Source organism: Rattus rattus, chromosome 3, assembly GCF_011064425.1.
Source record: "Rattus rattus isolate New Zealand chromosome 3, Rrattus_CSIRO_v1, whole genome shotgun sequence".
NCBI lineage: Eukaryota > Metazoa > Chordata > Mammalia > Rodentia > Muridae > Rattus > Rattus rattus.
The window spans coordinates 206,244,121-206,256,846 of record NC_046156.1 but is presented as its reverse complement, the minus strand read 5'-3'; the positions used below and the strand labels follow the sequence as shown (position 1 = coordinate 206,256,846).

General features: G+C 39.5%; 1 protein-coding gene across 1 annotated transcript in view; it reads right to left on the bottom strand.

The window, feature by feature from the left end:
- Window positions 1-12,726, bottom strand: part of Xrcc4 (X-ray repair cross complementing 4) — a 214,916-nt gene that overhangs the window by 183,411 nt on the left and 18,779 nt on the right. Inside the window, exon 3 of the mRNA XM_032899059.1 lies at window positions 6,312-6,487. Within this exon, the coding sequence (XP_032754950.1) occupies window positions 6,312-6,487 (176 nt within the window). The remainder of the gene's footprint in view (window positions 1-6,311; window positions 6,488-12,726) is intronic.

The following is a 12,726-nucleotide window of genomic DNA, read 5'->3' as shown; positions in this document are numbered from 1 at the left end:
ATTTGTCCGGGCAGTGAGCTCTGTCTCCCATGGGGCTTTAGAGCAGTGAGCTGGGGGCAGGGATCTGCGAGGTAGCCTGAACTTTCCTCTTAACATCACTTTCGTTGTGTCACATAAGTTTAGGTGTGTTGTATATTCATCTTCATTGAAATCTGGAAAGTCTTTCATTTCTTTCTTTATTGCTGCTTTACCCAGTTACCATTTAGTATAGAGTTGTTCAGTTTCCATGAGATTGTAGGCTTTCTCTTATTTCGGTTGTTGAAATAAAGCTTTAGGGCATGACAAATACAGAGATAAATGTTAGTAGCAAACCATTGAACTGAAAATGGGGTCCCTGTTGGAGGGGTTAGAGAAAGGATTGAAGAAGCTGAAGGGGCTTGCAACCCCATACTGTTGGTTGCAACAATAACAACCAACCAGAGCTCCCAGGGACTAAACCACTACCCAAAGATTATACATGGACTGACCCATGGCTCCAGTTGCAAATGTAGCAGAGGATGGCCTTGTTGGGCACCAATGGAAAGAGAAGCCCTTAGTCCTGCTAAGGCCGGAACCCTCATGGTAGGGGAATGTCAGGGCAGGGAGGCGGGAAGGGGGATGGTTTGGGAGGGGGAACAACCTTATAGAAAGGGTGGGACAGGGGACTTATGGAAGGGAAAGGGAATAACACTTGAAATGTCAATAAAAATATCCAATAAAAGAAGAAATATAGCTTTAATCCATGCTGGTGTGACAAGGTGTTATTTCAATTTTCTTATACCTATTTACTTGCTTTGGAACTGAGTATGTAGTCAATTTTGGAGAAAGTTCCATTAGGTACTGAGAAAAAGTCAGACAGGCAGGCAGACAAACAGACAGACAGACAGAGGGGTGTGTGTGTGTGTGTGTGTGTGTGTGTGTGTGTGTGTGTGTGTGTTTAGGTTTTGTTTGCATGATCTGCCTGTTGGTAAGATGAGATTCCATCTTATCTTACACCTGTCAGAATAGCTAAGATCAAAAACACAAGTGGTAGCTCATGGTCAGAGGATGTGGAACAAAGAACACTCCTCTACTATTGGTTGGGGTGCAAACTTGTAGAACCACTATGGAAATCAATATAACAGCTCCTCAAAAAAATTAGTAATCTATCCACCTCAAGACCATGCAATACCACTCTTGGGAGTATATCCATAGGACATTCCATCCTACCACAAGGACATTTATCAACTATGTTCATACAGTCTTTATTCACATAATAGTCAGAAAATAGAAACAACCCAGGTTGTCCTCAACTAAAGAGTGGATAGAGAAAAAGTGGTACATTTACAGAATGTAGTATTACTCAACTAGTAAAAAATGACATCATGAAATTTGCAGGCAAATGGATGGAATTAGGAAAAATCATCCTGAGTGGGTTAGCCAAGACCCTGAAAGACAGATGTGGTATGTACTCATATATAAGTAGTTATTAGCTATTAAGTAAAAGTTCTATAATCCATAGACCTACCAATACTAAGTAACAAGTAGGGCTGGAGGAAGGACACACGGATCTCCCTGGGAAGAAATAGAATAGATTTTTGTGGTGGATATTGAGTGGGTGTAGATAGGAACGGGAGGGTTCAAGTGGGGGGTTGGGGAGTTGACCAATAGAGTACAGGGAAATATGACTGGATATGGAGGGCAGGGGCAATCCACATGGAAACTCCCTGGAATCTATGATTTAGATACTAGCAAGGGATCCTAGTAATGGAATATTCAGAGTCTGAATCGGCTCTCCTCTGACACCAGGCAAGGGTTCCAGGGGTGGGTTTAAGACACAAACCCAGCCACAAAAGCCTTCCACCTACTAATGTGTCTTGTCTGCAAGATGTGCTGGGACAATGATGGTGCAGAACTTGGATCAGTGGTCAACCAATGATGCTCAGGAATCAGGCTAAATATCCCAGACACCTCAAATAGAACCAAACATATGTGGGAAAAAAGTCAATAAAATGGCTCTCAATGATATTCTGCTACACTCATGATTAGTGCCTAGCCCAATTGTCATCTGGCAGGATTCATCCAGCAACTGGTGAGAGCAGAAGAAGAAACTAATAGTCAAACATTAGGGAGCTTGGGGAACACTACAAAGTAGCAATCATGGAGTCTGCATAGATCTATGCTAGGTTTCTGACTACATGTTATTGTTGGGTAGCTTGGTGTTCTTGTAGGCCTCCTAAGAGTGCACGTAGGAGGTTTCTGACTCTTCTTCCTGCTGTTGGGACCCTTGTCTCTACTGGTTTGCCTGGTCCAGCCTTGACATGAGGGTTTCTACCTAGTCTTATTCTAACTCATTATGACATATGCGGCTTACATCCCGGGGAGACTGTTCTTTCCTAAAGGGAAACAGAGGAATTGTAGATGTGGGTGAGAAAGGAGGTGGGGGAAAGAGGCTGGGAAAAGTGGAGGGAAGGGAACTGCAGACATATGTATAAAAGAAGAAAAATAAACACTTAGTTATAATTTATTACCAAAATAAATCTAGTAAAAGCAAAATAAGAAGATAATTGTATTGTGAAGATACAGTGTCAAGTGAGCAAGTGTGTATACCACACACTCAGCATGACCTGTGCAAAGCTGAAAGAATAATCTGCCAGAGACACATTCGTAAAGATAGAGGCATGGTCAACTGCGAGTGCTCACAAGGGAGTGCATATCAGCTTACTGTCCCCAACAGAGCTCTTTATTCTAGTCGGTATTAAGATTAAATGAAAGTACCTATTTTCCTAAAAAATATAATCAGAACATATGCACATTCAAGGGATCAGTTATGAATTCAGAGCTAATCTCATAAAAACTGTGAACCCATTCTGTCCAAAGACCTGAACATCAACAGTTTATGTATCTAGGGATCTCCTTACACTAAAAATTGAAATTCTAATCCTCAGTAAAAATATTAATTATTTTTTCATAAAAATGGGTCTTTTAAAATAAAAGTATTTTCTTCCCTTAATGGGGGAAGTAAAACTGTAAATTTCATACAATCCTTACATGACTTGTATGTTCCAAATGTTCAAGATATGCAGTGATCCTGAAAATGTGACTTGGCACATGAAAGATTTGAGGAAGGTGAGAAATGTCTCAAACTGTGCTGGCGAGAGGGCCAGACCAGCAGCAACCGGACAAGGCACTCATGGAGGTCTCTTTGCCATGGGAACAGTATTGTGTGGAAACACCACAGACTTTGGTACGTCTTTCTGAGCTGAATCTGTACGTTCTTTCCAGCCTTCTAAGTTCCAGTGGTCATTTTTTTTTTTCTTTTGGCAAATGTCAGTTATCTGTGTCATTAAGGAAAGCATTACAAACTCCTTCACAATGCCTGGGTCATCCAAGTGCAGTGAACCTTGGAGCAGTCTGCCATGTGTGCACATTATTGCCAGCAGATGAACTTAAAAGACAGCATCATGATGAAATCAGTTTGCAGAACACATGGCATACTAAATGACTCTGAATGAGACTCAGAAGTCTGCATGAATAAGCTTGCCACTGTTTCAGCTACATCTAGAAAGCTGACCTTAGCACAGAAAGGTTTATCTCATTTAATATTCAAAATTCTCTCTCAAGCAATCCAGGCATGAACAAACTTATCAACAATAAACCGTGTGCGAACATAGTAGCAGCCATCTAAACTGCACGGTGAGATCGAAGGTAATCTGTCTAGGGCCTCGGCACTCTGCTGCATCCCTGAGCATATTTATGTTGTTTTATCACTAGTAAAAGTTGAAAAGACAAGAGTCAAGGCCTCAGTTCTGATAAAGAGTGATTAATTTCAAGATAGCAAGCAATTTTCCAGGATCACTGCCAGTCTATAACTTGTTTATAGCAAGACAACTGTAGATGACATAGGCCATGAGGAATTAAAGGTTTTCCCTCACAGCATCAGCAAAGCATGATGCACATGGAGCACCCAGGGCAAGCCTCACAGGAAGCACCCAGGGCAAGCCCTCACATGGAGCACCCAGGGCAAGCCCTCACATGGAGCACCCAGGGCAAGCCCTCACAGGAAGCACCCAGGGCAAGCCTCACATGGAGCACCCAGGGCAAGCCCTTTCCATGGAGCACCCAGGGGCAAGCCCTCACATGGAGCAGGGCAAGCCCTCATGGAGCACCCAGGGCAAGCCCTCAAATGGAACAAACAGAGCAAGCCTCACAAGGAGCACCCAGGGCAAGACTCACATGGAGCACCCAGAGCAAGCCTCACATGGAGCACCCAGGGCAAGCCCCCACATGGAGCACCCAGGGCAAGCCTCACATGGAGCACCCAGGGCAAGCCTCACATGGAGCACCAAGCCCTCACATGGAGCACCAGGGCAAGCCTCACATGGAGCACCAGGGCAAGCCATCTGGGGAAGCACCCAGGGCAAGCCTCACAGGAAGCACCCAGGGCAAGCCTCACATGGAGCACCCAGGGCAAGCCTCACATGGAGCACCCAGGGCAAGCCTCACAGGAAGCACCCAGGGCAAGCCCTCACATGGAGCACCCAGGGCAAGCCCTCACATGGAGCACCCAGGGCAAGCCCTCACAGGAAGCACCCAGGGCAAGCCTCACATGGAGCACCCAGGGCAAGCCCTCACAGGAAGCACCCAGGGCAAGCCCTCCGAGCTTCTACCTGCAGAGCTCTCGCTTTCACCACATCACAGCTACCGAAAACTTCTCAGGAACTTGCCATGTGTTATCTATCACAAAATAACCAAAATTGTTTAAAATAAATATCTGTTGAATAGAAAATAATCATTGTTCTTAATTTGACCAGTTCTACTTTGCAATATGAGAAGAAGCAGGCAGCACTTATGAGGGCATTTAATGTCATCTGACTGAGCTTGGACCACAGAAGAGAACATAAGTGATACTAAACTGAAGGTGTCACTTCAAACCCACCTATTTTAAGCTATTATGGGAATAACCTCAACAGAATAAAAAACATGATTGACAGTGAATAGAAATATATATTTTGTAAATGAAATTACAAGAGTCAGTCATTCTATATTATTTTCCCACAATATATTTGAAAATAATAATTTTAGTTATTTCTTGAAATACTTCTCAGATTGATAAATCTCCTGTACTATTGAGTTTAAAAGATTGTTTTAAAATCATTTAAAAATTAGATTTAACTAAAAACAAAACAAGCAAACAAAACAGACAAACAAGAACCAATTCCTTAATTACTATCAATGAACCTGATAAAGTTCCCTTTCTTATGGTGTAGATCTCATATGATTAATAAACCAAAGGCAAAGGTGAATTTAATGTTAATTTACTTTAGGGAGGCTGTAAAGAGAGTGAGCACAAACTTTTAAGCTAGCTGCTTCTTAGTCAGAATTGGTGCAGAAACTGAGCCATGCAGCAGATATGTGGGTCTAGAAAGCACGCAATCTTTAAAAGCTCAGACACAAAGCTAGTTCTGCTCTACTGTTTTTAAGTAGGACAATATAAATCATGATTCCTTAATTATATGTATTACCACACTGAACTATGTTGTTTTAGAATGTCATATATAAAAGGCTGGAGAGAAGACTTAAGGGCTAAAAGTACCAGCTGCTCTTCCAAAGGACCCAGGTTCAATTACAAGTACCCACATGGCAGGCAGCTCCCAATAGCCTACAATCCCAGTTCCAGGGGGAACTGACACATATGCAGGCAAGGCACCAACACAAGTTAAAAAATTATTAAAATCTTTTAAAATAAGATAAAATTTCAAATATACTAGAAGAAAGAAAATAAATCAATTATTAAATAGGCAAAGATAAACTTAATATTTTCTTTCTAAAACTCTGTATTTTCCCAAACTTAATTTGAGAAAGCCAGGCTGCAATGGTCTAATACTCTTGTTCATTCGTGTAATTAACTATACAGTACTTAAAGTGTTTTAAATAGTGATGAGTAAATACATTTCCTAGTGTTTACTTTGCAGTGTTGAAAGAAGTATGTCATCAACTTTAACTCTGAAACATTGTGAATGGTGAGAGGGCGTAGTAGGTAAAAGTGCTTGCTAACAAGACGGACAATCTGAGGCTATGACCATCACACATGTGACACGGCACACACACAGCCATGCCCACACGACATGCATGCCCACACACGTTCACAGACACAGACACAGACACAGACAACACCCTCACAGAAACACTTCTTACACATATGATTTCCTTTATAAAAATTGAAGCATACTAACAAGGATCCCAAGCAATTTCTTGGTATTTATTTCTGAGTTGTTCCAGGAATCATAGACCTGCTACTGAAATGTGAAACAAAATGTATCAATGAAAACAAGCGTGGAAGGGTTACTCACGGAAACATCTTTCAGTTCTTTCTCCAGGGAGAAATGCTGAGTGTCCTTGGAAAAGATGAACTTGTACGCACCAGCTGCTCCCGACTCTGGCACCAGTGCCCGTCTCAGCTCATCCATGTACTTTTCGTGCTCCATAGCCATGTCATCAGCTTCCTGCGCAATCTCCGATTCAGAAACTATGGGAAAGATTAATTAAGGAGATGAAATCAAAAGGTTCTACTAGAAAATATGGATTTAACTGTTATAACTACTTTACCAATATAACAGAACTTTGAAAAAAATAAAATCAAAATGTTTCCCAGTAGTTTTTGCAGATACATTTAGTGCTGTTTATCTTTTTCCTCCCTCTCTTGTAACACATTCCCCTCTTCCCTAGGTAAGCGCCCAAACTTCCCCCCTTTGCCCTTTGGAAGCCCCTGTGTCCACTCCATCTCTTGAGCTCACTGTCTTCGTCTCTAATCCCCTCTGCTTTCCAGCTTCTGCAGTTATACCAGACTGTGTGTGTGTGTGTGTGTGTGTGTGTGTGTGTGTGTGTGTGTGTGTTACAGATTTATGCCACGTGGGTAATAGTTCCTCTATGCAGTAATAACAGCTTACCTAACAAAAACTCCAGTGTCACAAAAGGGAAACCATCATGCTCTTGGTCAAGGGTTCTAGAGATCTTCCCAAAGTATGAGATATCCCAATGTCCTTAGCTGCAGTCCTACAATTTCCAAGTGAGATGCTATTGCACAACTTCTAACATAGGACTGGAAGAACTGAACCAGTCCTGACATGGAGGCTTTTTCTCGGAACTAATGCCATTTCCCTAAATCAATATAGCTTCTAACACTGTATTAAGTGCCTTATCTCCAAAGATAAATATAGTTCTCAGCTCTCATCAAAGAAACCTTGTTTGTAGTAGGCAGAGGCATACTACGAAGATCCACAATCAGTAATACTGCAAAGAATGAGTGACTGTAAGGTCCACAGCCCCAGCTGATACATGTCCAACATACCCCTCCTCAGGAAATACCAGGACAGAGAGGTGGAAAAACAGAGATGAATTCATGAGGAAAATACTTCAAAATATAGGCTTAACAGGAAATTTCTGAGTAGGGCTGCAATAGTTCAAGACCTAACTGTGAGAACTACAAAAGGAGTACACATAATTACAGAGCTTCTGCACTAAAAAAGTGTACAGAAAAATTGGGATAATGAGAGAAAGCATTTGCAAGCAATTTATCTCAGGGGAATTAGTATCCTTAAAATATAAAGGCTAAGAAAAACCAACTTTGACATAATAACCTAATCAATGTACAAATGAACTGAATAGTACTCAAATAAATTAATGAGAGAAAATGATCAATATCCTCCTAACTCAACAGGATAATTAAAACCAAAGCGACAATTAAACTCCATCCCACAGTCAGAATGGCTCTATTTAAGAAAACAAAAATGACACAAGTTGGTAAAGATGCAGTAAACCTTTACTTAGCATGCATATGCTGAGGATCTACTGGAGTCGGGAAGTTACTGACAATAACAACAACAGCAGCAACAACAACAACAGCAACAGCAACAACAACAACAGCAACAACAACAACAACAACAGCAACAGCAACAACAACAGCAGCAACAACAGCAACAACAACAACAGCAGCAACAACAATACAGGCCATAAGAAGAGAGGGCTATGGATTGGAGAGTATCATGGAAACTTAGTCAGAGGTAGTTGGGGAAAAGATGACCAGACTCCATTCTTAAAACTGTATAAAAAGAAACTTTTAAACATCATTCATAGGGGTGTAAAGCAGTGCATCTCCACTTCCCCCCAAAACTGCAAACAGAATAGATCATTCTAAAGCACTCTTAGGGTAAATACCCAAATGCATCAGTCAGTATAAAATAGGGACACGTTCATATCCAGTAGTTACTATTCACAATAGACAGAAGAATCAGCCTGACTGCCTATCAGTGAATGAGTAGATTAAAAAAGTATGGTAAAGATATACAATACAATAAAAGGAATAAAATAGGAGAGCAAACGATTAAGAGAAATAAGCTAAACTTTGGGAAAAAAACTGCATGTTTTCTGTTTTATGTGAAATCTAGATTTGAAAAATGTGTGCGGAGGAGAAAGAAGAGAAACATCAGAAAGCAGGAAAAATAGAATGAAGGTAGATATGATCAAAGTTCATTGTAAACTTGTATGAAAATGCCATGATAAAGACTTCTGTACAAGTAATGTGCCAATAAAAAATGAAAACATACAATATGCTAATTTCACTAAACAGAAAGTATACCTATTTTAAAATATTTAATACATTTTAATAATCCAACTCACCTATTGAAAATTACTTACAGAACAAATATTATGCAACAGGTACTTCTGAACATGAACACGAAGACTAAAGACACAAAAACTGTAGGACATAGGGAGTTCCCCTCTACATGTTCCCATCTGAGATAATGCCCTCAATCTGATCTACATATTCACTATGCTTCACCTCTGGGGAATGCTGCACATCATATAAAAAGTAAGTTTCTGACAGAAAAAAGACTAAATATCATCCCTCCATTTACACTTTCCTTCTAAAATTATTGAAACAGTGAGCTGGGAGAGGTTAGTATATAGTCCCTACCTTTAGGTTAAAAATTAATTGGCTCATGGCATCTGCTGGAAAATATCAATTTTCTTTAGTGGTATGACAAAAGATATCTCAACTAACCCAAACACCTATATTAGAAAATTAAAATCAATAAAATGATCTAATGATATTCTTGTATACTCAAACATTGGTGTCTATCCCAGTCATCATCAGAGAGGCTGATGGGAGAAGATGCCAAGATCCTCTATTGGGTCACACCCTTAGAGATCAGAGATCCCTATGGAAAATGGGGAAGAATTGTGGGTGAGGACACCAGGAGAATATGACTCCCAGAATCAATTATGCAGGGCTTATAGGGGCTCACAGAGACTGAAGTAGCAATCATGTTACATACATGGGTCTCTGCTAGGTCCTCTGCATACATGTTATGATTGTTGGCTTAGAATTTTTTGGGAGGGGGTTGTCTCTGATGCTTTCATCTGCTCTTGAGATCCTTTTCCTCCTACTGGATTTCCTCACCCACCCTTGATATGAATTAGCATTTGTTCCTACTCTTATTATATCTTGGTATACTGTGTTCAATGGCTATCCCTGGGAAGACTGCTATTTTCATAAGGGAGATGTGGGGAGGAAAGGATTTTGGGGAGGGGGATTGGGAAGACTGGAGGAAGGAAAAAACTGTGCTCAGGATGTAATAAAAGCATACACACATATATATATCATTCATACATACATACATACATACATACATATATACATAAATGAATGCAAATACATCTTATTCCAAGAGTAGTGAGCCAACACAAAATGGAGTACATGGGTTGAAAATGAGAAGGAAAAAGAAAAATTACACTAAGTTGGATGGGTAAGGTGACTGACGTAGATTTGGCAAAAGTTGTAGGAAAGTCATGAATAGGACTAAAAAATATGGTGTAAAATTCTTAAAGAATTGATAAAAATATTACCTAAAACTAATAAATAAACAAACCTTAAAATTTTGGAAAAATTTGATTCCATGTTTCCTATTTGATGAATGAAATAAAGTTTAAAATCAACAGAAAATGAATCCCTAGTAATTACAAACCCATAAGATTAAATAACTCATTACTGATTGATAAATGGGTCAAAAATAAAATCAAGAAAGGAATTTAATTTTTTTCTGGAATTATAAGACAATGAAAATACAAAATAACAAAAGCTCTGGGATACACTGTAAACAAGCTTCTGAGGGAAATGTGTAGTTTTAAGTGCCTACATTTAAAATCAAAAAAATAATGCAAGGATACAACAAAAGTATAAAACAAACCAAGCCCAGTAAAGAGGGAGAAATAAGAAATCAAATCATTAATTAATGAAGTAAAAGAAAGATAACAAATACAAAATTACAAAGAAAAAATACAAAAATACACACAATCTTGACTGGTTCTTTGAGAGAAACAAGATCAACAGACCCATGGCCCAAGTGACCAAACAAAGAAAGTAATGATGCAAATTAACAGAATCAGAAATGAACAAAGAAACATGACAATAGACACCAAAGATATTCAAAATACAAAGAAGGAATATTTTACAATCCTACACTGTATTAAATTAGAAAATCTAAAAAAAAAAAAAAAAAACTGGACAAGTTTTAGATTCATCCAAACTACCAAAGTTCAACCACCAAGAGGTAAACACCTTAAACAAACCCAGAACAAATAAGGATGTCAAAACATTTTAATAGTACCTTCTAAATAAAATAAGCCCAGGTCAAGAATTCAAAGATCTGTAACCAGTACTTCATAACTTATTCAAAAATAAGAAAGAGCACTTCGGAATTCCTTTATAAAGTCACTACTACACTAATACCAAACAAGAAAAAAACATATGAAAAAGAAAATTACATGTCAATGTCCTTGAAGACAATTCTTAGCACTGATCAACTGCTGCTAAGAGACACCATGACCAAGTCAGTTACATACAGAAGGTATGTAACTAAAGGCTTGCTTACAATTTCAGAGGTTTAGTCCATTATCATCATGAAGGGGAGCAAGGTGACACACATGACACTGGAGCTGGAACTGAGAACTACATTCTGATCCACGGGTCGAGAGAAAAGTGAAGGTGGGGGAAGAGAGACAAAGAAAGAGAGCCCGAGCCCATAGGCTTTGGTACCTTAAAACCCACTCCCAGGGACACACTTCCTCCTAATCCTTCTAATCATTTCAAAGAGTTTCACTCTTTAGGGACTAAGCATTCAAATATAGGACTCTATGGGGTCATTCTAACTCAAACCATCACAATTATAAATGTGAAATTCATCAATAAAATACTTGGAAGGCAAATATAGGAATTATGTCAATGAGATAATTTCAGAGGAGATTCGGCACTTAAGAAGCCAGAAGCACATCACAAGTACACAACACACAGTATCAACTAGGCAGGTTTCATCGAGGCTCACTGAGACCAAAGAGACAATCAGGAAGCCTATATAGTTCAGGCCTAAATCCTCTACATATGTTATTGGCTTTGTAGTTTGTTCTTATAGGACTTTTAATAGTGTGAATGTGGCCTGTTCCTTTACCATCACACACTACTGCCTGCTACTCTCTGGCCCCAGCAGTCTTGCTGCTTCTATGGCTAACCCTAGCAGCGACCTGGGCCACTCCAGCCACAAGTAATGACCACTCATCTCATGGTGACCTGTCACAATTCCCAGTAACACGGTAAAATCTAAATTCTTGAGGCTTGTAATTTAGAGATCAGTTTTCCATCAATAAATTCTCACCCCACAAAATGTCCACACAATAAACTCAGAGCCATTTGATATTGATATAAACTGTTCAGCTAGATAAGACAAATTGTCCTGTAATAATCCATCCTTATAAGATATTCATAGCTACCTGTGGCTACTTAAATCCACCCGAATGTGGGTAGTCCTTCTCTTTCTCCATCCTCCTTCCTCCCTCCTCCATACTCTCTTTTTCTCCTCCTTCCCCGCCCCCAACCTGGAACTCCCACCTACTACTCGCCCAGTGGCTGGTCCCCTAAAATCTTTATTCATTAGAGGAGGGTCCTTGCTACATGTACCTGACACACTGACCTGCTCTTGGAACACTTTTGCTACTACTGGGTTGTCTCTTCTAGCCTTGATATGAAGATTTGTGCCTAGTCTTATTGTACCTTGGTATGTCCTGAGTAGTTGACATTCCTGGGAGGTTTACTCTTTTCTGAAGAAAAACTGGGAGGAATGGGTTTAAGGGAGAGGACAAGTGGATAAGAGAGACTAGGAAGATAGGAAGGAGGGGAAATTTACAGGTGAGATGTAATATATAACCGAAAATTTAATTAATTAATTAATTTTTAAAACGATAATTTCAATGCTGACAACATATGGGAAATGGAAAATACTCATTTAATTTGGTAGGAAAACAACCCAGTATACCATAATGGTGAATGGTCAAAAATATCTAAAAGTACGTTTACAAGAGAGTGAGAAGCCAGCATGATAGAAGAGAGTCAAATTCCCAGTTCAATAGGCCAGAGAACATATTCACTAAAATCATAGAAGAAAGCTTCCCTAACCTAAAGAAAGACAGGGCCATAGATGTACAAGAAGACTACAGAACACTAAATAGGTTGGATCAGAAAAGAAATTCCTCCCATCGCATAATAATCAAAACACCAAATGGACAAAACATTGAAAAAATATTAAAACCAGCAATGAAAAAGGCCAAGCAGCATATAAAAGCAGACCTGTCAGAATTACACCAGACTTCTCAACAAAGACACTAAAAGCCAGAAGAGGCTGGACAGAGGTCATGCAAACTCTAAGGAAACACAGA